A 22990-nucleotide genomic window follows, 5' to 3' on the forward strand; every position below is an offset into this window, starting at 1 on the left:
GCTGCAGTGATATATCCAATCAAAGTGGGACAATAACAGAGCTAAGAATGCAAGAAATATCTGGAAATCAGCAGTGCACTATTCCATAGCTTATTGCCATTAAAATGCATAATCAGTCCCATTAATTTATTTTTTAACTTTGCAAGAAAAATCAGGTATGTGTCTTGGCCCTCCCTCTGAGGTCAAGTATCTATGTGTGGGTTTGGCTAGCTCTCACCTGGAAGCCTCAAAGCAAAGAGTGTTTCATCTCATCCTTCAACATATTTTTCTTCCCATGACTAATTCTCAGAGTTTTTTCCACTAGAGAGCTTGAATTTTACTTTCCTTTGTCTCACCCATTTCCCCTATGGATATGCTGTATCCTCCATTCAGAATGGTTTTTTTCCACTCCTTCACATTCCTTCTACACCTACTTTGCCCCCTACCCAGACAAATCAGTATTTTTGTGTTTGCTTTTTATCAGATGTCTTCCCTTTCACTTCCTACTTCTGCTTCATCTGTGTGGCCATGCTTTGCCCAGATCTCTTCAGCTCATCAACATTCTGCCCAAAAATGTGATGCTGAAACTGCCCCACAGTGGCAGGTGGAGCCTTCCTCCTTCTTTTGGCACAGCTCATCACCCCACACATACACCAGATGTGGTGTTTGCAAGTGGGGACATTCAGCTTCAGTGTCTCTAAGGAGGCTTGAGCAAATCCTCACTGGAGAAACCATATTTGTCACTGGGGACACAATAAAGACCTGCAACATGTTGGAGAAATCAGCCAGCAGGAGAGCACTGAGCCAGCAGAGCTGACATCTGAGACCATTCTGGTAATTGCAGTATCTGCACTTTGGCCTCACGAGCTATGTTACAGATCACATCACAGTCTCCCAGCTGCCATGGGAGCTTATCCATTACTGTACCATTCTTGAGCTTGTCTGCATAGTATCCAGGGAAGGGAAGAGGCACTTCTATTAAAATAGAATTAGTTTATCTTAACCAGTCTCCTTTCTCCAAGCTGCTTCATCATGTGCATCAACTCCCCATACCAGTCACCCTCACCTTCAAGGGGACCCTTTGCTTGGCATTATATCTGGACTGGTGGCATCCCCACATTTCTTCATCCTCACAGAAATGTTTGACCAGCTTGGTTTTAATAAACTTTTTCCATATGAAGTGCAGCTGCATTGTAATGTCACTTCAGTCCCTGAGCGAGTGCTTTACTGGAAGGCAACATAAGATCTTTAAGCAGAAAGGGAAAGCAGAACTGTGCTACTTGACCATATAATGTACTGAGAGATATGAGAGCCAGGACACACATCACAGACAGCACACTCTCATTACTGAGGAGAACACCAGTAGGTTAAATTATCATCCCCATGTGAAGTACACCTCTGGCTGAAGGATTGTCATTGAGTGCATACCCCTCCTGGCAATGACCTGTCACTAGAATAGAAATACTTGCATATTTTTCTATAGCAACAGCAAAGGAGAACGATGTTATTATGTTATCCACTTGGAGAGAAGAGTACCTTTTATCTTTTATTTCCTTTTTACATTTATTCTGCTTTCTAATCTCAAGTGTGCTTGCTGTCCTGGACAAATCCCATTTAAGATTTTCCAGCCTGAAATGGATTACTGTATCCAACAACCCCAACACTTGAATTTTGAAGGGGAAAGGAGGCTGTTTCTGTTTCCATGCTTCCTCTCCCTTCTCTTCCTCCACTCTGGCAGAATTTTGAAATAATCCCATGTCCCTGCTCTATCCTACAGCAGGCTTCTGACCTATAGGAGCTCCTGTTCATGCCAAGCATGAACTGTGACCATGTTAAGGACTTCTAGCAGCAGCAGAAGTTGGAATCTCATGAGTGGCTGCATGAGGTTACCAAAGTCCTGGAATGAGAAGAGCATGGGTAGGGCACCAGGGATGAAATAAGGTGAAAGGCTGAAGGTGGTCATCCACACCTATGTAGCAGAAAAGACATCTTCCATTTTCCAAATGCCCTGTATCCATGAGCAGTTCCTGCCTCCATGGTAACAAAACAAACATAAACTCCCTGTTTTCTCTCTACCTGTCTCTGGAGGGGTGTCCCTCCTGTCATTCTGACTTTTCTTCATCAGGATCAGGAGACAGTTTGCTGTGAACTTCTCCCTTCCCCAAAGAAACAGCAGAGATATCTCCATTTCTTGTGTCTCAGGATTACTTTATATCAATTTATGAAACTGTAGCTAAAGCCAAAAGCAGTAAAAAGACAACATATATGTGACATATTGAGAAATGGATGAGAATCAAACACAATTGTGTCCTAAAAGAGGAAAGGAAAAGACTATCAGACTGTCTGCCTATTTAAAAAGAAAAAAAAAAGTCACTATAAAAATAACCAAGGGGTTTTCCTTCTCTTTCTTTAACAAAAAGGAATGTGAAGTCACTGATTCAGTCTCCTGAGAGGCCTCTGTTTCTGCCTTGAGGGAGCCCCAAATAATTTTCCTGTGAGATTTGGGAGATGAGTTCTTTTTTTTTTTTAATGCAAGAATTTTATTCTCCTGCAAAACATTGCTAGTCAAAGAAAAAAAAATACAAGAAGATGTGATAATTAAATACGGAAAATTTCTGCTGAGTGTCTTAACTGGAAAAAATGTCACATATGCAAGTCTGATTTGGAAAGGGATGCGAGCTGGGTTGTTGGACAGATAAGTCTTTCTGATGAATTATAGTGGCTTAGTGGCACCGAGAAGAAACTGAATACTCCTTGTTCTATTTTCTGGATGAATTAGTTTCTTCCCATCTGTTCCCAAGGATCAGTGACATTTTCCTAATACACCCGTGTTTTTTTGACATATGCCTGTAGATACTCAGTGTAATAGGAGCCCAACTTTAACCCTTAGCATGTTTGGCTGTTTTCATGCTGGGTGCTGCACCCCTGTAAATGAACTGATGTGGAGTGAGATAAACCCCATGGCCATGCTGGAACAGAAGCAGCCACCACAAAACCATTATTTCCCTTATAGTCTAAGCAGTGTAAACCTCTGTTAAGGAGTTCACCTTTCTTCTGGAGGTGTTCATCAGCTTTTGCTTAACTCCTGTCAAATGAAAGCTCTCATTGAATATTTAATGGAATAAGGTGGTTTTACAAGAACCTCAGGGTGACACCACCAGTTGTGCTAGAGATAACCAAATGCCCAAAGTGAAGCTGCTGAGGTTGCTTCAAGCCCATCTCTTTCTGTGTTCATGAAAGGACACAGATATAGTGTTATAGATCTGTGAGGAACAGATAGACCCCTTCAGTGTTGTGAAGAGGCTGTTAACAGAGGTGTAAGAGTGTATGAAAGATGACACTGCACCTCCTCTCCTGTGCATTACCCCCAGCTCCCTGCACTTGGGAGGAGGGTAGCAGGGGCTGAAGACAATTGAAAGGGCTGTGTCTGGGCTGATCTCTGCTGGAGATGCAAGAGGATCAACCCTTTGTGAGCATATAAAAATGCAGATTTTGAAGAGGCTATAATTTATAGCTACATATGGACAATTTTTGTATGACCTCTGACAGCAGAACAGCCACCAAGGAAACACCTGCCTCACACCTCAAAGGACTTAGGCACTTGCTTCTTAGAGAAGTGGTTATTAGGCTTATTTTAACTCAAATAAAGCCATGTGTTTTCCCATCTTTTTTTCCCCAGACGCTGCTGATTGGTGTCATTGAAATGTTGATTTTTTTTTTTTTTTTTTTAAAAAAAAAAGTGTAGCATCAAGACAGACACCATTATGAGAAATTTCAGCCCAACTGGCTCATATTTCATAATGTGCATATGGCATGCTAGCAGCATACGGGACAAGTCAGTTAATTAAATTGGAATTATTTTATTCGATAATTTGTGGTTCATTTTACCAGTATTTCTAATAATGCCATAGTTAACACAAGAGTTTTAAAGCATCCTAGGAAACTCTGATTGCACATGATTTAGGATAAGGGATTTGTTCCTTTCAAACCCCAGCCTCACAGAGTTTTTTGTTATACTACAGGACTGCTTGGAGGTACACACACATTAGAAAATAAAAATGCAGGTGAATTCATGAGACAGATGAAGGGGAAAAGAAAGTCAGGTCTCAGAAAATCTTCTGGACTATGTGGGTGACCTTCCCACAAGCAAAAACAGAAAACAAAAGAGAGTCAGCTATTGGATATTTTTAAGCAGGTCTCAGCACTGTGTGTTTCTTCTGTACTTAGCTGCTGCACAGGCTTGGGAAGCATCTGAGTTAAAATTTACAGCAATTCAAAATTCTGAAACAACTTGACATCTTAATTTTATGTGTAAGAGTGGAGCTTTCAGGGTGACTCCATTAGGCTTCAGGAGAGGATAATTGTACTTTACCAGTTCAGAGGGAGGTGCCTACTGGGGGATGAAGGACTGATGAACTTTAAAAGTGCCTTTGAGAACTTGGAAAGAGAAGAACAAGACCAGGAAAGGTTTCCTCATTTTTCTTTCCCTAGCCTTGGAGGTGTAGAGAAACGTGACTTATCTATAAATAAGGGGAATGCATAAATAAAAAAAACAGCCTCCAAACCTGAGCCTAAAACTGATCTCAGTGTTGCTTTCCATTGACAGATAACAAATATGCTCCTGCAGTCACTCTCAATGGGTTCATCTTTATTCTTGGAGGAGCTTATGCACGAGCAACCACCATCTATGACCCAGAGAAAGGCAATATTAAAGCAGGTCCCAACATGAACCACTCCAGACAGTTCTGCAGGTGAGAAAAACATTAAAAACTAAATTACCAGTGCTTTAATATATTCTGCTGATACATAAACTAATACTACCTAACAATGAAGGGGAGAGGGGAAGGGGGGTGAGTACCATCTGGGGGTTTGCCTCATCACTTTTTCACATGTGTTCAGGGTCATGGCATTTCCCAAAAGGCACATCCAGGACCCTACCATGGTTCATGTGTGTCTCCACATTCAGGCACTATGGATCATGGAGCAGATTTGTGTGGGGTTCCTCCAGCAGACTACAGGAACATTGTTTTTTCTGTTTGCCAGTTGTAACTGGGGGATGATACATGCCCCACTATAGGAGTGACCACCATAATGTGGAACATGTTTTTGCTAACTAGCTAAAAGATCCTTGAGAGAAAGAAAAGTACTGAATAAGCACCACATGCTGATATTAATTATTATTTATTACATGCTTTTGATTGCTTTCTGGGCTTGCTTCCCTGCACCCGGTCACACATTTAACAAACTTCCCAACTTGGCTGACAAAAATAAAACTTGGCACCCATCGCAGGTACTGGCAGAACTTAAAGGCCTTGCAAAAAGTATTACATGGCTCTTAGAGAGAGACAGGCTTGTTTCAGCCTTTGGATGGCACCAGCCCCTGGCAGAGCAGATCCCCACGTGGGGAGGTGGCTGAGCTATGGGTGTCGTGGGGAATAGACACGCAGAGGGCGTGGGGTGAGGGTTTGTCACTGAGTTTGGATGCAGCAGCCTCCTGAGGCACCAAGCAAAACCAGGATAGAAGGGTTGTGCCAGGCAGGGGTGGGAGGAATAGCAGCCATGGGGCAGTAGCTGGAGCCTCATCCCCAAAATGTTCAGCCAGCAGCTCTGCTCCTTGCCCCAGGACTGTCCCCATCCTATGGCTGAAAATCACCTCTGCGTTTTAACTTGCTGCATTTAACCTTTACTTTGGTGCAGATGAGAAATTTCCTTTTTAAGAAAGCACGCTCAGCTTTTCTCTTTTGGCTGGGTTTTTTGGGTTTTTTTCCTGCTTTTCTCCCGTTTTTCTCTCTCTTTTGTTAGTTTCCCGAGCGCCCTCTCTTGGCAGCTTAAGAGCCTTTGGTTACAAAGAAAAGAGCGGAGCAGGCGGCTGCATCCCGGCAGCTGGAACCCTGTGTCCTGCGTTAAGGTCAAGTCTTCCTTCTCCCTCTGCTCTAACAGGAGGCAAAGAAGGATGAGAAGGAGCCTGCAGCACTCAGGCAGCTGCTAATGATATTTTGTGCTGAAAAGCAGAAATAAAGGGTAGGATGACGCTCAGGATTAGAGCCCTAATCAGTAAAATCAGAGAATCGTAGAATCACAAACTGGTTTGGGTTGGAAGAGACCCTAAAGACCCTCTCATTCCAACCCTCCTGCACAGGCTGGGACACCTCCCACTAGACCAGGTGCTCCAAGCCCTGTCCAACACTGCCACAGAGGAGGCAGCCACAGCATCTCTGGGCTACCTGGGCCAGTGTCTCACCACCTTCACAGTGAAGAATTTCTTCATAATGTCTAACCTAAACCTACCTTCTTCCAGTTCAAAGCAATTCCCCCTTGTTCTTTCACTCCGTGCCCTTGTGAAAAGTCCCTCCCCACCTTTCTCATAGGCCCCCTTCAGGTACTGGGGAGTACTGGGAGTACTGGAATGTACTTTCCTGGAAAATGGGTCTCATTGCACCAGCCTGTTGTCTTTTGGTTTTGGGGGGGCAAAGTTGTCTTTCTTGTTTTAACTTCCAATAAAACACAGCTGGCTGCTAAAGACAACTATGATACTATAATATAGACCAATCTCCTCAAAGTACCTGAGATGAAATGTGAGGGACTTGAACATTTGATACCTTCCTGTATTTTTCCACAGAGAGGAATGAACTGCTCTTTGAACTTCTCTGTTTTGTAAAACATAACAAAAACCTGTTAAATAAGTATCTGGATACAAGAAAAATTGCACAGTTGGTGCAGTGGTGATTTCAAGTAAGGGTTGTTGGCTGAGCATCCCATCTGAAAACTTTCCAAGGTTTCTCATGGGTAGGGATGCTTTGCTCTGCACCCTGCAGAAGGGAATCCAGTGGGACACCTTGTGGCAGACAAAGAAGAGTAAATCAGTGCCCTAAAGATTTGCTTAAGTAGAGTCTAATGACTGTCAGTAGAAAGTAACTTTGAAATTATTTTTTTTTTGCAAAGCTGAAATGAAAGCAACAGTGAGCTGGAAATCTACATTCACAGTCACAAAAAAAAAAATCCCAATTGGGTGCCAAAAAAGGCACCATTTCCAAATTCCTTAGATGGTCTGGGAAATGGTCTAGGTAAAATATTTCAGCCAAAAAACAGCTAAAAGGTGTGATAAGAAATAAGAACTAAATAAATCTGTAGGTATGGAAACCGGGAAGATAGCAGTAACAAATGTCAGTATAGGATAAAAACTGGCTGCTGCTGCAGAGGGCCCAGGGAAGCAGTAAAATACTAAGAGCCAATAGGAGGAAAAAGAAGGGCTCTCTAAACCTTTCAGGATCAAATTTTTAATTTCAATCAGTTGTAAAAGGCATATGAGGTAGCAAACAGCACAGCCCAATTGGATGGGTGTTTTTCATGTGTATTTGGAAGAGAGCAAGAGAGTTTGATTCCATATTCTGCTGTGAGGGGACCAGAAGTGATCACCATTGGCAGCAAGGAAATATGTGAATGAAAAAGGTCAGAAATTTGGTACCCAGATCAGGCAGCCCAGCTGACTGAGGCTCAGGTGTCTTTAGAGACTCCACTGAGAAGCTGTTTTGAAGCAGTAATGCTGATTTTTAATAACTTTTACAGTTCAGAATGGATTAGGGAACTGCCAAAGTGTTTCCATGTTTTGAAAAGGTGAAAGAGAGAATTTGAGTACAGCAATTAATTTTGTAAAGCGCCAACATGAGGCTAAGTAGTCTCACTTAGCCTCATGTTGGTCCTCTGCAAAATACCAGGGTGATTAATTTGGGATTTCATCAACAAATAACTAGAAAGTTACAATATAATGAACAGCAATCAATGTACTTCCCTGTTAAATGGGTCTTGTTACACCAACCTGTTGTCTTTTGGTTTTCGGGGGGGCAAAGTTGTGTTCCTTGTTTTGGCTTTCAATAAAACACACGTGGCTGCTAAAGACAGCTGTGATTCTATAATATAGTGCAGTCTCCAAGGTATTTGGCTAGTATTATATGGAATTAACCAGGCATACATTAGAGAGATTAAATCTGCCTTACTGACAGATCTTGAAATGTAGCTGTCAGTGAGAAGATACCATTGAGCAAGGCCACTGGTAGCAAACATTGATTCTTCTTCAATGTTATTTAATGTATGTACCAACAATCCAGGCAACAGAAAATCAAGTGCAGGTTGTATAAGACTTGTTGGGTAAAAAAATGTTACAGAAAGAGCTGTTTTAGCCACTTACCTAGCAGTGATATTTTAAATGCGAAGCAATACACGGAGGAAGCGTGACTGGGGGCTGTGCGTAGAAGCCCTGCTCCCCTTAGGTAGTCAGGAGCTTAGAAGTGGACATAAAGGAGGCCACTCAGAGCTAAACAACATGGCTCCCATCACAACATAGTGGTTAAAAGGTCAGTGCAATATTGGGATATAGAATATGAGCTCTAACACCAAAATGAGAACAAGCTGAAGCTGGGAAGAGAAAGCTGCTGCATTCAGCATAGGGGAAAGGAGTGCAGGTCTTGGTGCCACACGTCAACATATGGAAATACCAGCAGAAGTTCAAAGAGAAGCAGCAAAAATGACCCCGGGTTGCAAATCAAATCTTTGACACGAGATTTAAGTTTATCAGAGAAAGGCTGAGGGGTGACTTGATCCCTGGGAGCAAGTGGGAAAGCTTTCGGTCTCGCAAACAAAGGCATCGCAGGTTATGAGGGATAGAAAGTCAAGTTACACATCTCAGCCTTGAAGTGAGGCACTTTCCCTACAGCAGGGATAATTAAACAGAGAAACAGCAAGGGGGGGGGTGAACTCACCAGTGCTCGATGTTTTTAAGAGGAGATTAGATATGTTTCCAAGAGAGATGCTGCCTGGGGAAAAGTCCATGGCCTGCGTATACACGAGCTCAGATTAACCAAGCACAGAGATCCCTTCTGACCTTAGTCTGTGAATCTATAAATTCCTCATTCCACTCATTAGCATGGATCACAAAAAACATGGTTTAAAAGCAGCAACATAAACAACTTTAAAATTAACTGTATGCTATTGATCTCCTCTCACCAGGAATCACTCAATACCAAATTTGCTGGGAAAAATCTTGACTGCATGACTTTTGTTTTTGTCTGCACTCTTTCTGCATGTCAGTGACTGGGGAGCGTGATCGCTTGAAGCACAGGGAAGAGAAATGTGTGTGACACCTTCCCCACACATGAAAAATTAAAGATTCATTCAGATGGTTTTAATATCAAGTTAAATGACTTTTAATGAAAAATGAAACATAAATGGTTCAGGTCTCTAGCTCGCAATCAACAGAAAAGCAAATGGAGCATTATTTTCAGATTAAGCCTCACCTGATAGAAGTCAATAAGAAATTTGTGTTGACCTAGAGTTAACCCTTTGAGGGATGGTGCAAAATTGGCAAAGAGTTATAACAAGCCTGAAGCATTTTGAAAGTCACTGCGAGTTCACACGCAGCTCTTGAAAATACTCCACATGACATGCAAGGGTGAAGGAAATATCTGACATTTCCCAAACATAGGGTATGTGTGTCCTTTTTGCCACATGGGCCCCATCTCAGTTTGACAGCCCCAGTGCATTTGTGGGGTTTTTGGAGGCAGTGGCAGAAGACAACAGTTGACAGGGATGAGGACTATAGTGACCACATACACCTTGCTCTGCCCAGCTGGACACCTTCCCCTCAAGAAAGACTTGAAAAAGCATCCTCCTCCTCCAGCTCTGGAGAGTCCTCCCTTTGCAGGCAGGTTCTCCCCCTTCCCGCAGTGCCCTTCAAGAGCTTATTTTTCCACAAGCAAGAAGAACACAGAATGTGTTTCTGTGCATGATTAAAAATTCCATATTCTGCTTGCTTAGGATGCAGGCAGCGTGCAAACAGGCGTGTGCTACAGAGAGCCTCCACGGGGCAACAGCAGCAGTGTGATGGTGCCAGCAATAATTCCATAGCAGCTAATTTAGTACCAGCAATTCCCAACAGACACCAGAAAAGCATTTTCTTTCTCCTCCTCTGCCTGTTAACCAGTAAGATTTATTAGATGGTTCTGCCGAATGGAAATCTTTAATAAAACTTCGTCTCGGGCTGAACAGCACAAAACTGGGGTTGGTTTGTAGATTTTTTTTTTCCTCCCCCTCTGCTTCTCTTTAAATAAGCCCTTGTTCTTGGACAGCCAAGCATGGTGACTCCTGTGCTTTACTACCAGGCATTGCTAATGAATGGCACCAGCCACAGCCTCCCCCAGCTGATTCCTTTCCTGATTTCAAAGTTCATGGTAACTCCAAGCACTGGAAGGGGTGAGAGCACAGCTTGTTTGGACAGATATTCCCAGGTGAAGCTATTACAGAGCACAATTCCTTAATGGCCACACACTTCTCAAGCCCACAGACCTAAAGGCTGATCTGTTCAGCAAGCAGCATTTGCAGCTGGAAGTGTTTGTGGTCCAGAAGGGAAAACCAAAATCTTCCAGCATACCTGGAAGGAGTTGCATGTCTGGGACCGTGATCCATGGGCAGCAGATGAGAACTGCAGTACCAGACTAATAGCAATAATTTCTGTAGCAGTTTGTGATAAAGGATTTCAGTGTGCAGGAAAGCATAACTGATACAGCCAGAGCACTCAGGCCATTACTGATGTGTGATGGACTTTGGAATAAAACATTGCTGGTTTTCAGCAACAAGTAACGATGCCACATGATGGCTTTGGATCATTAGCAAGGAATAGTGCTCATGGAATAGAGGAGAATATACCTGGAGCTTGGCCAGAACACCCACACTAATAACCCTGCTCCAAGAAGTGGCATGATATCCTCCTAATTGACCATGACTAATCTGGACCCTCATTTATCTATCTCATTGTAGAGATGACACCTCTGGCAGCACAAACACGGCCACCCGAGCTCAAGCTCTCTCAAACATAACAACCTGGCTGCCAACCTGACTGCAAATGACCACAGAGGTTGTCAGCACCCCTACCAAACTCAGGACATTGCTTTGGCACCCTGAGCAGCACCCCCCGGTGATGCCTTTCACGTGGGTGTTGCAAGCCACCATGCAGGGTGCAGGGAAAGGTTCCCAATTTAAGCACAGCCTTCCAGGGCACTTTCAGCACTGCCTTGTCCTGCATGGAGCTGCTTCCCAGAGGAGCTGGTACCCCTCAGGCTTCACTTATCCCAGCACTTACTGCATGAGCATCAGTCAGTTCTACCTCCAGCAAAGCCCTCCTGAAATCTTAGGGCAGGAAGAAAATCCATCCACTAATAAATGCAGGGATTTTTTTTTCTTCTTCCAAGCAGATTCTGTGTCTATCTAACAGATAATATTTAATAAGATTTATGGAACTGTGCCAAATAAATTAGTGAGCACATGTGCATGCATAGGCAGGACTGAGGAGGGGAGAGGAGCTTTGTGGACTCGGAAGATGGAAAGGTTCAGGGAATTCAAACAACATGCTAATTCTATAGTTTCAAATCTCTTTTGCAACCCTAGACATTACAATACAGGATTTAATTTTTTTCCTTTCTAACATTTCCTGTTATAGCTGATGTGATCTTCAGGACTCAGCAGGAAATTTTAAAATAATAGTAATAAAAATTAACAAACTTTGCTGGTAGTCTCACTGCTTGGTGCTACATCTAGCCATCACGACTGTGGCAGGATCTTCCAGGCACTTGGCTCTAAAACACCAGAGAAAAGAGGCAGTGTCATCCTCTGCTTTGCGTTGCTTCTTAATTACTGCCCATCAGGAGACTTTCACTCTAAGACACTTTTGAGTGAAAGGTGGAGGGTTCAGCCTGTAGTATTCCAACACTTTAAGGGCACCTACAAGGAGAATGGAGGCTCTATCTTCACAAGGGACCACGTGGAAAAGAGGCAACACAAGTTGCACCAGGAGAGGCTTCATCTCAAAATAAGATATTTTTTTTTTCTACAGTGAGACCATCCACTGGAACAGCCTCCCCAGGGATGTGGTGGAGTCCCCATCGTTTTCAAGATGTGATTAGACAGGGTGCCAGATAATCATCTCTGGTGTCTTTTTCTTAGGAAAGATTGGACCAGATGATCTTTTGAGGTCCTTTCAGGCTGGGCTATTCTATGATTTTATATTTTAGGGACTGCCTTTCTCCATCAAGTCCTTTAATATCCAGAGTGGGATCTTCTCTGCTACCTGTTTGCTGAGGCTTAGGAAGGACTGTAAGGTGGATAGGCAGGGATTTAAAAGGTGTGCAGATTATTACCAGCACTCCCACCATGGATAACCAGGTCCCCCATCATGGATAACCAGGCCCCCCACCAGTCCTTGGCACACCTCACCTTTGTTGGGATTTTCCTAGGAATGTGATTCACAGCTTCACAGCTTCCTGGAGGTCAGCAGATGGCCTGGAGCAGCAGTGGCAGTACTGGGGGGACAGTCACAGTGTGATCCTCTGCCCCTGATGATGATTTGGACAATGATGGGGACCCTGGCACTTCGGGGGGTGAGGGGGTGTCACCTGCAGGGCTTTAGGTGAAGCCTCTCTGGTGACTCACAGTACTTACCCAGGAGGTAGGAACCAGGGTCGTTAACCTGCCAGGTAATAATTAGCAAAGTGCTGAAACAAATTTTCCTGGAAGGAGTGGATGAAGTGACCTCCACTTTGACACCCATTGCCTTCACCCTGGGTGTGCTGCTGGAGAGATGGGGTCTGACTGCTCCCAATGCTGCCACAGGGGGTTGTGTCCCTGCAGCCAGGATCTGCAGCACAGAACTTCAGAACTTCCTCCCTTCCTCCCTCCCTTCCCAGGACCTGACAGCCTGTAATCATTTTATCTCCCAGGATTAATGGCATCGAGCAATAAACTCACATCCTAATTATTGTAATTATTTCTTTCTTTGTACGTCAGCCTTGGTAACGATGTTTTTACAGCTGATGGGATGGAAGGGAGGGGGAGACAAGAAATACTGTCACAGTAATGAAGAAAGAGCAATGAGCAGACTCCTTTCTACTCACTTTCCTCAAGGTTTTAGAGCCCACTTGAGTTTCCTATTCCCTAAGGTCCCAGAAATTAGCAGTGATTGTCCTCACAGTGCAAAGTAGCAGCAGTCTAGGACTAAATTCCTAATTTATCTTAAGTACCTACCTGCCACGTTAGCCTGGAGATGCCTGAATGGCTCCAAAGTCCCCTGCACATCTCAGTGCCCACTTAGCACTGCCTGGTTGTGTTTAGCAGGAGCTCACTGCCTTAACCTCAGCTGTGACTCCTGAGTGCAGGGCTGTGCCTTATCTCATTGATGGGAATTGCACACAGAGGAGGCAGAAAGTACTCTCATCATCATTTAAATTCCACACTGTCTTTCAGAGGCTGGATTTCAGCATCCATTTCCTCTCCAAGGCATTAGCGCGGTGATGGGAGGCACCAGTACTGAGGCTGCTTCTCCCAGCCACCAGGCAGGAATTTCTTCCTGTGCCATAGCCCAGGTGCTGAAGAACTGAAGCAAAATTTGCCCTCCAGCTGTAACCCCTCATCCAGAGCATGGGCTGAGGAGGAACCTGGACCCCAACCCTTGGCTCCTCAGCTGCTTGACAGTGGCAGCAGCTCTGGCTTAGAGTGGCTGCTACTAATTCTGCCACAGAGGAGGCTTTACAAGAAGAAATGTGGGCAGCCAAGACACTAGAGAGGAATTTGTGAAGCACCCATGTCTCAGTTTAGAGCCCTGACACGAGGTGCCCAAGGGGACAGTGGGCACTTGTGGCCAGGGGTCACAGCCACAGCCAGCCAGGAAGGGCTGGTGGCTGCTTAGCTTCTGTTCCCAAGGTCACTTGCAGCTTAGATGGAAAGGACACAGGATCCCCCCCTTTGTGAATCCCATTTTTCCCCTAAGATCAAATGCTCTTCCCAGAGCAGGCTCCTTGGGTAACGAGCAGTGTTACACAGTAGGTAACAGGCTCTAAGCTCCTGGTGTGAGGTGCTGCCATCTACACCAGGGTATCTACATCAGTGAATTAAAACTCAGCTGAGAACTTTGATCACCAGCACTGATGGAGCTCCATGCACCACACTAACATCTCTTATAATTTCCCATTTTTGGTAATTTTGCAGCCAGATCTCTCCTGGGGATCTCTTCTTCTCTGGGGGGAGTTTCTTCTGTTTTTTTGCACTTCACCCAACATAGCTGCTAAATTCAACCATTTGGGCTTTTTGGATCAAGCCAATGTTATGTGATTTATTGTTATGTGATTTATTTTTTTTTAATGACTGAACACTTCTCATTAGAGAACCAAGGCAGCAAAGCTGTTCTGTGGCATAGTCCATCTCTAACACTGAACTCACGTCCCCCTGGCACTTCCCAAACCCTACCCCAACTCAAATAAACTTCCATCTCCTTCAGCTTCACTGCTAAGAGAACCAAGTGAAACACAAACAGCAACCACTGTCCCGTGGTTTCATTTCTAATCTCTCATCCTGATGGTGTCAGCAGCCCCTCCACCACATGGGAACTGTTTCAGCATGGGGTGGGACCATTCTCCCTGCTCCTCATGCTGGATATTGCAAACTGCAATTCCCAGCACGTCTTGTCCAGTACAGAGATGTGGGAGATGGGCTTCCCAACACCCAACAAATAATTGAATTCCTAAAGCATGGTTTAATTTGCACATTTGTCTGATTTATTGGGTGCTCTTGTCCTGCCACCTCTACTCCCCTTTGGCCATAGGGACCTCAGCCCTGGCAGCAGTCCCTGCCAGGCAGTGCCTCTCTGCCACCACCTCTGTCCCCTTCAGAGGTGGGCTCATTGTCACAGAATGACACTTGCTTTACTCAAGTCCTCATTCTTCCCTATTTCTCCCTGACGTTTCAGAAATAATTACCAGTGGTTCAGTAAGTTCATTAGCAAACTCCCTTAGGACCCTGGGCTATGCATCATCCAGCCCTGCTGATTTGTGAATGGGCTCTAATAAAGTGTTTCAAGTCTCTCTCTCTGCTTCCTCCTCCTTTCAGATTACCAGTTATTTTGACAAGATTCTCATTATTTCCTATTTCCTGGCAGTACCCAGGGACTGGGCTTATTTGAGTCCTCACTGTTGTCACTGTGGGTTTATTTTTAACTTGAGGCTCTCCTTCTCCACAAGGACATCAGAGTTTTGTGTTTTTCAGGAATGTGTGGCTTTATCAGTTCCACTTAAGTCTCAGTTGATCCTGGGTCTTCCAGGGCTCTATCTTTTGCCTTTCTCACTTTTTATCCTTCTTCCCACTGCTCCAAAACTAGCCAGAAGAAATCAGTTTTACCAAGCCTACAGCATCACTGCCCTTCTCCACTTTCTTAGATACCAGCCACCTTATTGCCTGCAATTAATTTATCTTCCCCCTCTCTCTATTTATCCCTGCTGTCCTCTGGTGTGTGCACACTCTTCAACTCCCCATTTTCCTTCCTTACACAACCATCCACTGACTGCTCTTGGACGGGATCCAACCACCAGAAAAGCCAACGCCAACCCCATCCAACTTAATATCTCTGAACGAGGTTGGGAAATCAGGCTTCCCAGCAGCTGAAAATCAGTCACCCCCTCACTGGGTTTCCCCTGGGCAGTGGCAGCAGATAGAACATTGCAGCCCTGCACGGTCTTTTCCCACTCCAAATACACACACAGAGCCCAGTCCCTCAGCTCTGACATCATTAACCCAAAGTGAGTGTCATGCCTGTGCATGGTTGCTGTAGGGCTTAAGTGAAAGGAGGAAGAGATGAGGCCAAAGAGCAATTTTCCTTTCAAATACCTTCCCCACTTATGCACCTCCCTCCTACCAAGAGCCTATGGACCATGAGATCAGCCCAGCCTCATCCTCAATTTGCAGGAGATACCTGAAGTCAAAAACTTTCCTATTAAAAAAGAAATAAGGTTCTTTTTTCTTCTTTAGATGCCAACGTGTAGCTCCCCTGCCAGGCCCTTAGCTGGACAGCCCCATCCATCAGATTTACTTGCCCCAGGTTGGGTTTCCACTTGATGCCACCCCCCTGGGTGCACAAGGAGGACAAGGCAGCAGGACCTTCAACCTCCTGTGCCAAAGCATCACCATGGAAGTGTCCTCAGAGCATTCAAAGCATTTTTTGTCATGGTTTGGGGTTTTTTTCTCTTGTTTTTTTTTTCCTTTGTTACCCCCCTCCCCCCTCCTCACTTTGCAGCATTTATTGATAATAACAGGAGTAACTTGACTCAAGGATTTAGTCCAACCAAGGTGTCAGGGACCCCAAAATGCCAGGATTGCTTTTGCATGTTTGTGGTGTCACGGGAATGCTTTGTCCCCCTGCAGATCTCAGATGTGGGCTGGAGAAACATCTTACTTGTTTCTAATCTCTGTTGTTGAAATCAGAGACAACATTGATGTACCTGGTAGGAACACACACAAAAAAAAAAAAAAAAAAAAAAAAAATGATTGATTTGTGAGGGAGAAAAGGTGGGGGAAGAAAAATGCCCACAGAGCTTTATATAGTCAAGAATAAAAGGTGTCTTCATAGTTCATCCCGTGTTGCAAAAGATGGGGGTTTTTCAAAGCCTAAAAATTAAATTTTTTTTGTATAACAAGACTAACTAAAACTTTCTCTTTTAAAAAAAAAAATTATTGAATAAATTACAGTGCTGTGGTTCTGGATGGAAAAATTTATGCCACTGGTGGGATCGTTAGCAGCGAAGGACCTGCCCTGGGAAACATGGAAGCCTACGACCCCAAAACAAACACATGGACACTCCTACCAAACATGCCCTGCCCCGTTTTCCGACACGGCTGCGTGGTCATCAAGAAATACATTCAGAGTGGGTGATGTGCCCCAGGAGTTGGATGGAGAACTCTTTGAACCTGTTGGAAGCAGGCAAGAAGAACACTACTACTTAAGGAACAAAAGCAGCCAAGCCAGCCAGAGAACATAACTGCTCGAAAGTCTTGATTAGTGTCTACATTGAATGTAGAAAAATCATCCTCACCTTTTGGTGAACAAGGAGCAGAGAGCTCCGTGCTATGTAAGATATTGTAACTTAATAATACAAGGGTGTCACTAGATGTTATAGTGGCACTTGTTCTGGACGTCAGCTTTTGGTCAACCCAGGTGCAATAGAATTTCACATATTTTTTAAGCCAGGGAAGAGAGGAAAAAAAAAAAAAAATCTGCATTTTACTTTACAGCTCAAGCTTGATTCTTAAAATAACCATGCAAATTAGTTTTACTATTACACTTTAGGCATCAGTCTATTTGAAAGGTCAAAGTGTCCTTACCACTTTGATTCCTACATTTGTTTTTAACAAATATGTGCTTTTCAGTACCAATGACTGAGAGAAATCTTGTGTGACAGATGGCTTACGTTGATGTCAGTCTTCCATCAGATCAAACAAATCTTTCAATTCTCTATCACAGAGCCCAGGAGGGAGGGGTGAGGTGGTGACTAGGAGAAGAAAAACAGCCATTGGTAATGAATTCTCTGTAAAATGGTAAAAGGAAAAAAAAAAAAAAATGTATGTTGGGCTGGGTGAGTTTCTGCTCCTGGTGATACTTGTGTGGGCACTTGTGGCCATGCCCACAGTTAGGGGGGGGCTTCTAAACCTTTTCCTCCCAGGTTCTGCTGATGAGTGGACTTGGCAGCGTTTGCTTTCCGAATGAAATCAGTTTTGATTCCAGAGGCATCCTCCTGATAATCCCACTCTTCACTTATGATTGGAATCCCATTAAAACACACAGCAGAGGGTGGGATTTCCACGTGTTCATCAAATGGAGAAGATGGCTCCTGGTGTGGCTATGCACTCAGTTCTGACTCTCAACCAAAATCCTTCTGTTGGGATTTACACCACTATCGTTAATGTAAAGTCTGAGAAGTTTTTGTTATTTTATTTTTACAAGTTTCCCCATAGGTGTGGAAACCTCATGCTTCTCTTATTTACAGATTTTAAACACATGAGTTTAAATCCCATGGTAGAAAAAAAAAATGCATAGACTTAAGTCCAGTATAAGAGACTTAAAGTGATTACTATGTAGAGTTGTAAGTATATGCACAGCACAGGGGTTATATTTTTATATATATTAAAATATTGTCTATCCAGAGAGCATTGTGATGTGGAAATTCTTTATAAATTTATACATTAAGGGATCAAATGGGAAACTGGGTAACACAGAGGGGGCAGGGGAAAGTATCTTAAAATTCACAAATAGGAGGTAACCCCAAGCTAAGGATTGCTAGATTTCTTTCAAAGTAGAAGGAAAAAAGTTGCCATACTTGCCTTTGCAGACTCAAATCCCAAATGCCATGCCAATAATTCAAGGAGGGTCCTAGATAGGGTGTGTGTGAGCTCTTAAATTAAGTCAATATCTAGCCACATTTCATACCAAATATGCTGGCCTTTTTATACAGAGGGAGGTCTGACTACAGCTTTGGGGTAATCAATGCAGATGGTTAGCTAATCATCTTATTTTATTAATAATCATTTATAAAATTAAAAAAAAAATTTGTATCTTGCAGTATTTAAAGAAAAAGTGCTCAAGTCAGCAGAGTCAAGCTCTAGGGTGACTCAAGTCTCTCATTTTGACAGTGAGGTTCCAGCCTTTGTTATGCATTTGTTTTATTTATTCTTTAAAAGAAAAATAAAAAGCACAACAAAATAATATACTAGTATGTCATTTAAAGTATTTATGTCAAACAGGGTGCAAGTGTGAACCTAAAGATTGGAGCACAATTTTCTAACTGCCTGGGGCAGGACTTATTTTAGTGTTGGTGTGTGTCTACCTCCAAAGGAGGTGCTACCTGTCAACAAGACCTAAACACATTCAACATTTCCAGTTTAGCTTATTTCTTCATTTCTCACACTGGAACAAAACTGGCTATTTCTGTGAATAAAAACAGGGTTATCTGTAATGGTATTGTATATAGTTTATGTTTACTGTTAAGTTCTTGTTATATTATAATAAATATATTTATAGATCTAGATTCAGCATTCAGATTGGATTAATTTTGTCACAACTGACCAAGAAACAACACTGCATAATCAGTGACTTCAGGTTTCACCCCAGCCACGGATGACACTGTGTTCATTCCAGCCAGACAGCTTCTTTTGCAAATCCAAAAGTGTGTGGCTAAACATTTAATTGCTCAGTAGCTTCCAAAGAACTTCTTGTTTCCAAAAAAAATTTTAGAAATTATTTTTGGATTGTATTCAACAAGTCTGTTTATCTGTTTGCCCAAACTTACTTATAGGTAAAGCACAAAAGGGCTCAAGATGGTTTAAGGAACTATCTTGTAAAATACATTGATAAAACAGGGGTTTTTTTTTTCTTCTTTTATGTGTTTAGTTTTAATAGGAAGTTAGGATTTGTACTGCAGTGTTGCTGCAATGTCTCAAGATGAAACCCACCTTGGCCCCGTGGTCAAATTCCTCCATGCCCAGGGCAGAAGCTCTGGAACTCACTGGGTGCATCTCTCAAGGAGCACCTAAGTGCAGCCATTCCTGGTTCCTTTGCTGTGCCATTAGGGTGTCATCTGGTGGCTGTAAAACTGGATATGGAACAAAGATGAGCCAGGTATAACTAACTTCAGACACCACTGCAGTGGACCATTTCAGCTGGATCTTAGGAAGTAATATCTGTTCTACACATTAAAAAGAAAAATTTGATATATATTGAAATTGCCTCCAGTTCTTAGAGAGAACATCTACGCAAGTATTTAAGAGCCTAAATCACACTTTTAAAACATTATAGTTTAGGCTTAGTGGCTCGGGTTGAACAGCCTGTGAAGATCACTAAAAAAAAAAAAAAAAAAATTGTAATTCAGTGTTACATAACAATGCTGCAATAATCCAGCCCAGGTGGAATGAATTGCCAACCTTTTATCAGCGCTCTGCAAAGATCTCTTACTCAGCACTAGTCAATAATACTTGGTAGGATGAGCAAGACACAGGCTATTTGCTTTACTTGTATGTGGAAATTATTTTAGCTTCCCTCTGGGAAGTTGGATGAGCGCTTTTGCCAAATGAATCATGTGCACATATCTGCTCAGAGATTTTTCTTCTTAACAGCTTTAAGAAGAAAGCTGTAAGAAATTCAGGGGACAGGTTGGCTCAGCAGCCTAATAATGATAAAAACTCTTTTGTTCACGGGTTTGACTCTCCCCTGGCTCACCTGGGGAAGAGAGTGATCTCCAAAGGGGGATGCTCACTGGTAATCACCTCCCTCTGACAGTCTGCACCAGTCACCTGCTTTCTTCCCATCATTTCATTTAGTGGCAAACACACCATACTAATAAAACCTCAGCAACCCCATCTTTTAATTAACTGCAGGTAGGTGTTCAGGCCGAGCATCACAGAGTGCAGTTGGAACAAGCTAATTAGAGCATTCACTGCACTTCAGCTTGCCCTTGGTGGGGCCCAGGCACACACACAGGAGCACCCACTTCCCACAGCTGCAGGGATGAGCTGGGATGGGAGCTGGAGCCTGCCCTGCTGCCTGGCTTCAGGAATATCATTGTGCTTAATCAGCAGGGACAGCAAAGGCACAAACTGCTTCAGGTTCTTTACCCACCCACCTGGCTTCTCGTGAAGGAAGTCTCTGGAACTGAGAACTGAGCCCGAAGCTTTTCTCTGCTCTCTCGAATCTCAAGGTCTCAGAACCACACTGTCTGCCTGGCACCAGCTGGAAAAGGTGACTTAAAAGTCAAGGGGTGGGAGGGGATAAACCTGCAAACAGCACATCCAGTCAGGGCTGTGTGTCAGGTCCCTAGGAAGACACCAACTCCGTATCCACTGTGACATTTTTACAACTTGTCACACTAATACATGCTTTTAAAATTGGATGAGACCCTTAAGCTCACCCCTTAATGCCTTCCTTCCCATTTCAAGTTGTCTCAAAAACAGGAGCTGAAACATGCTCTGGGCTGAGGTAGAGATGCCAGCACGTAAGGAAAGGCAGCAGCAAGTTCCTATCAGTGAGTGTTCTGGGTTGATAACTGAAGACTGCAGGATAAGCCAGAACAAAAATGGTCTGGAGGGAAGCAGATGGATGTGTCCCAGACACAGCGTTTCCATCACTCATTACATTAAGCTGGACAGTGATACCAGAACAGAAACACGGTTTTTCCTCCAAAAAGCCAATTTGTTTGAGGCATGATTAAACACTCACTGAGGTTAGAATTCAGGAAAGCCAGAGCTGCCATCACGGGCTCCTTAGCTCAGCTCTGCAAGCATCACAAGCAGAGCAGAGTGGTCTGAAGCTGCAGGAGACTTGAAAGAAAAAAGAAAGTGGCAGCCCACCTTAAAGGTGACTCTCCCTTTGCTAGTCACCCCTGGTTTTTTTCTTTTGATAACACACACTTAGGAATGCAGTAATTCCTGTTTAACTAGCAGATTTCATAAAGAGTAACAAATTCTGATTTTCTTTTACCTAAACAAAATTCTGCTTCCATCAGTAGTAGCTTTACACATGAAATTAAACGTTTTGGCTCAGTTACTACCTGGGAGAAGAAGGATCCAGTGCTGTCACCAAGCCAAATCTGCCTCTGAATTTTTCATTAGTGGTGGTCTATAAAATGAAGATTTGAAAGGCCGCCTGCTGGGTTTTATTTCACCAGCTGTTATTTTTGACCAGCATTTTCTTCTGCCTTCTGAGTTTATATCCCAGATCTTACACAGCAAAATTCATACTAGCAATGGGATGAGACTCTTCCATGACCTGTCCAGACAATAGCACTAAGCATTAAACAAAAAACAGTGTTTTTAATTGCTTGACAGGCAGCTTCAGCATGTAGGTTGTAAGAAATTAATACAGAACTAGGAATTGTGATGACAACCAGGGCTAAGCTGAAGATCACTTAAAGCCAAGGCGATACACAGACTTTCTCTGTCACCCAGCACTGGTGACCTTTTCTCACATTTTCATGGCTAAAGAGCAGACACATAATTGAAGCCACTGGCAACACTCCCACATAAGCTTCAGCTCTTCCCACCTCATTAAAATACACAGCAGATTGTAAAAATAACAGCTCTTACAGGTAGGAAGGAACCAATTCTTCTCCACTCCTTGGGAACTTTAAGCAGTCCCTAATTGGTATTACAGTGTGCTTGTGCTGGTGGACAACATCAAAGAGCCACAAACTGAATAGTGAAGGTGAAGCACCAAGTGCTTTATTTTTTTTTTTTATAGTAAGAATAGAGAGAGCACTATGCTCTCTACCAGAAACAGTCCCCACACCCTGGTTAAAATACTCTGCTCTCACAAAGGAAGTCTGAATTTCCAATCCAACTGGAATTTCTGTACCCACTCCCTTTCCATATAAATAGGAGTTCATCTTTCAATAGTTCCATGCCCAGCAAACACAGCACTCCCTTGCTTGTTAACACCATGTTGTATCTCACCTGCTTCAGCTGAAATACAAAAAAGCTGTGCCCAGCTTTGCTGCATGCTGCCTGTTTATTTACTCCAACATACAAATCACACACACACACACACAGAGCCTTTCCAGGGAAAATGAAGAGTGGAAATGTGGCAGGGAGTGCTTGGGAATGGGTGACATTTCTGTTTCCTCTTTGGTAAGAGATACCCCATGGGGATGAAGACATCCAGACCACCCACCACCAGGAAGGGGTTTTCAGGCTTCCCCTTCTGGATAAATGGTTTTGAATTCGGGAGGTAACTGAGCACTCAACCACCTCCAGAAGTCCCAGAAGTCTCTGCCCAGCTGACATTCATTTTTAATAACAGGTGGGTATTTCAGGAAGAGTGCTGATAATGTGAAAGCTATCAAAAGGGCAAGTGAATTGACTGGGTAATTAACAGGGCATTCACCTGGCATCAATCCCAAGTAAAAATGGAGAGATGGTATCTAACTAAACTGATAATGAATCAGAGATAAGAATAAATACAATGATTTTCTAGAAAATCATCTGTATCACACAAACCTGATTGCATTCTCTGACAGGATTACACATTTGATTGATAAGGTAATAGATTTTCAACAGTGTGTGACAAAATACTTCAACTTTCTCACTGCACAGTATTCCAACAGTAAATATTAAACAGGCTAAGAATAGGCAGATTGAGGAATATCTAAGCTCCTCAAGT

The 22990-nt window shown here is 43.3% G+C and overlaps 1 protein-coding gene across 1 annotated transcript in view; it reads left to right on the top strand.

Moving 5' to 3' along the window:
- The window catches only part of KLHL29 (kelch like family member 29), a 391937-nt gene extending 374942 nt beyond the window's left edge, over positions 1-16995 (top strand). The window contains exons 13-14 of the mRNA XM_030448709.1: positions 4586-4730; positions 16537-16995. Of these exons, the coding sequence (XP_030304569.1) occupies positions 4586-4730; positions 16537-16720 (329 nt within the window). The 3' untranslated portion in view covers positions 16721-16995. The remainder of the gene's footprint in view (positions 1-4585; positions 4731-16536) is intronic.
- The last annotated feature ends 5995 nt before the right edge of the window (positions 16996-22990 follow it).

The sequence above is a fragment of the Calypte anna genome, chromosome 3 (assembly GCF_003957555.1).
Source record: "Calypte anna isolate BGI_N300 chromosome 3, bCalAnn1_v1.p, whole genome shotgun sequence".
Classification (NCBI taxonomy): domain Eukaryota; kingdom Metazoa; phylum Chordata; class Aves; order Apodiformes; family Trochilidae; genus Calypte; species Calypte anna.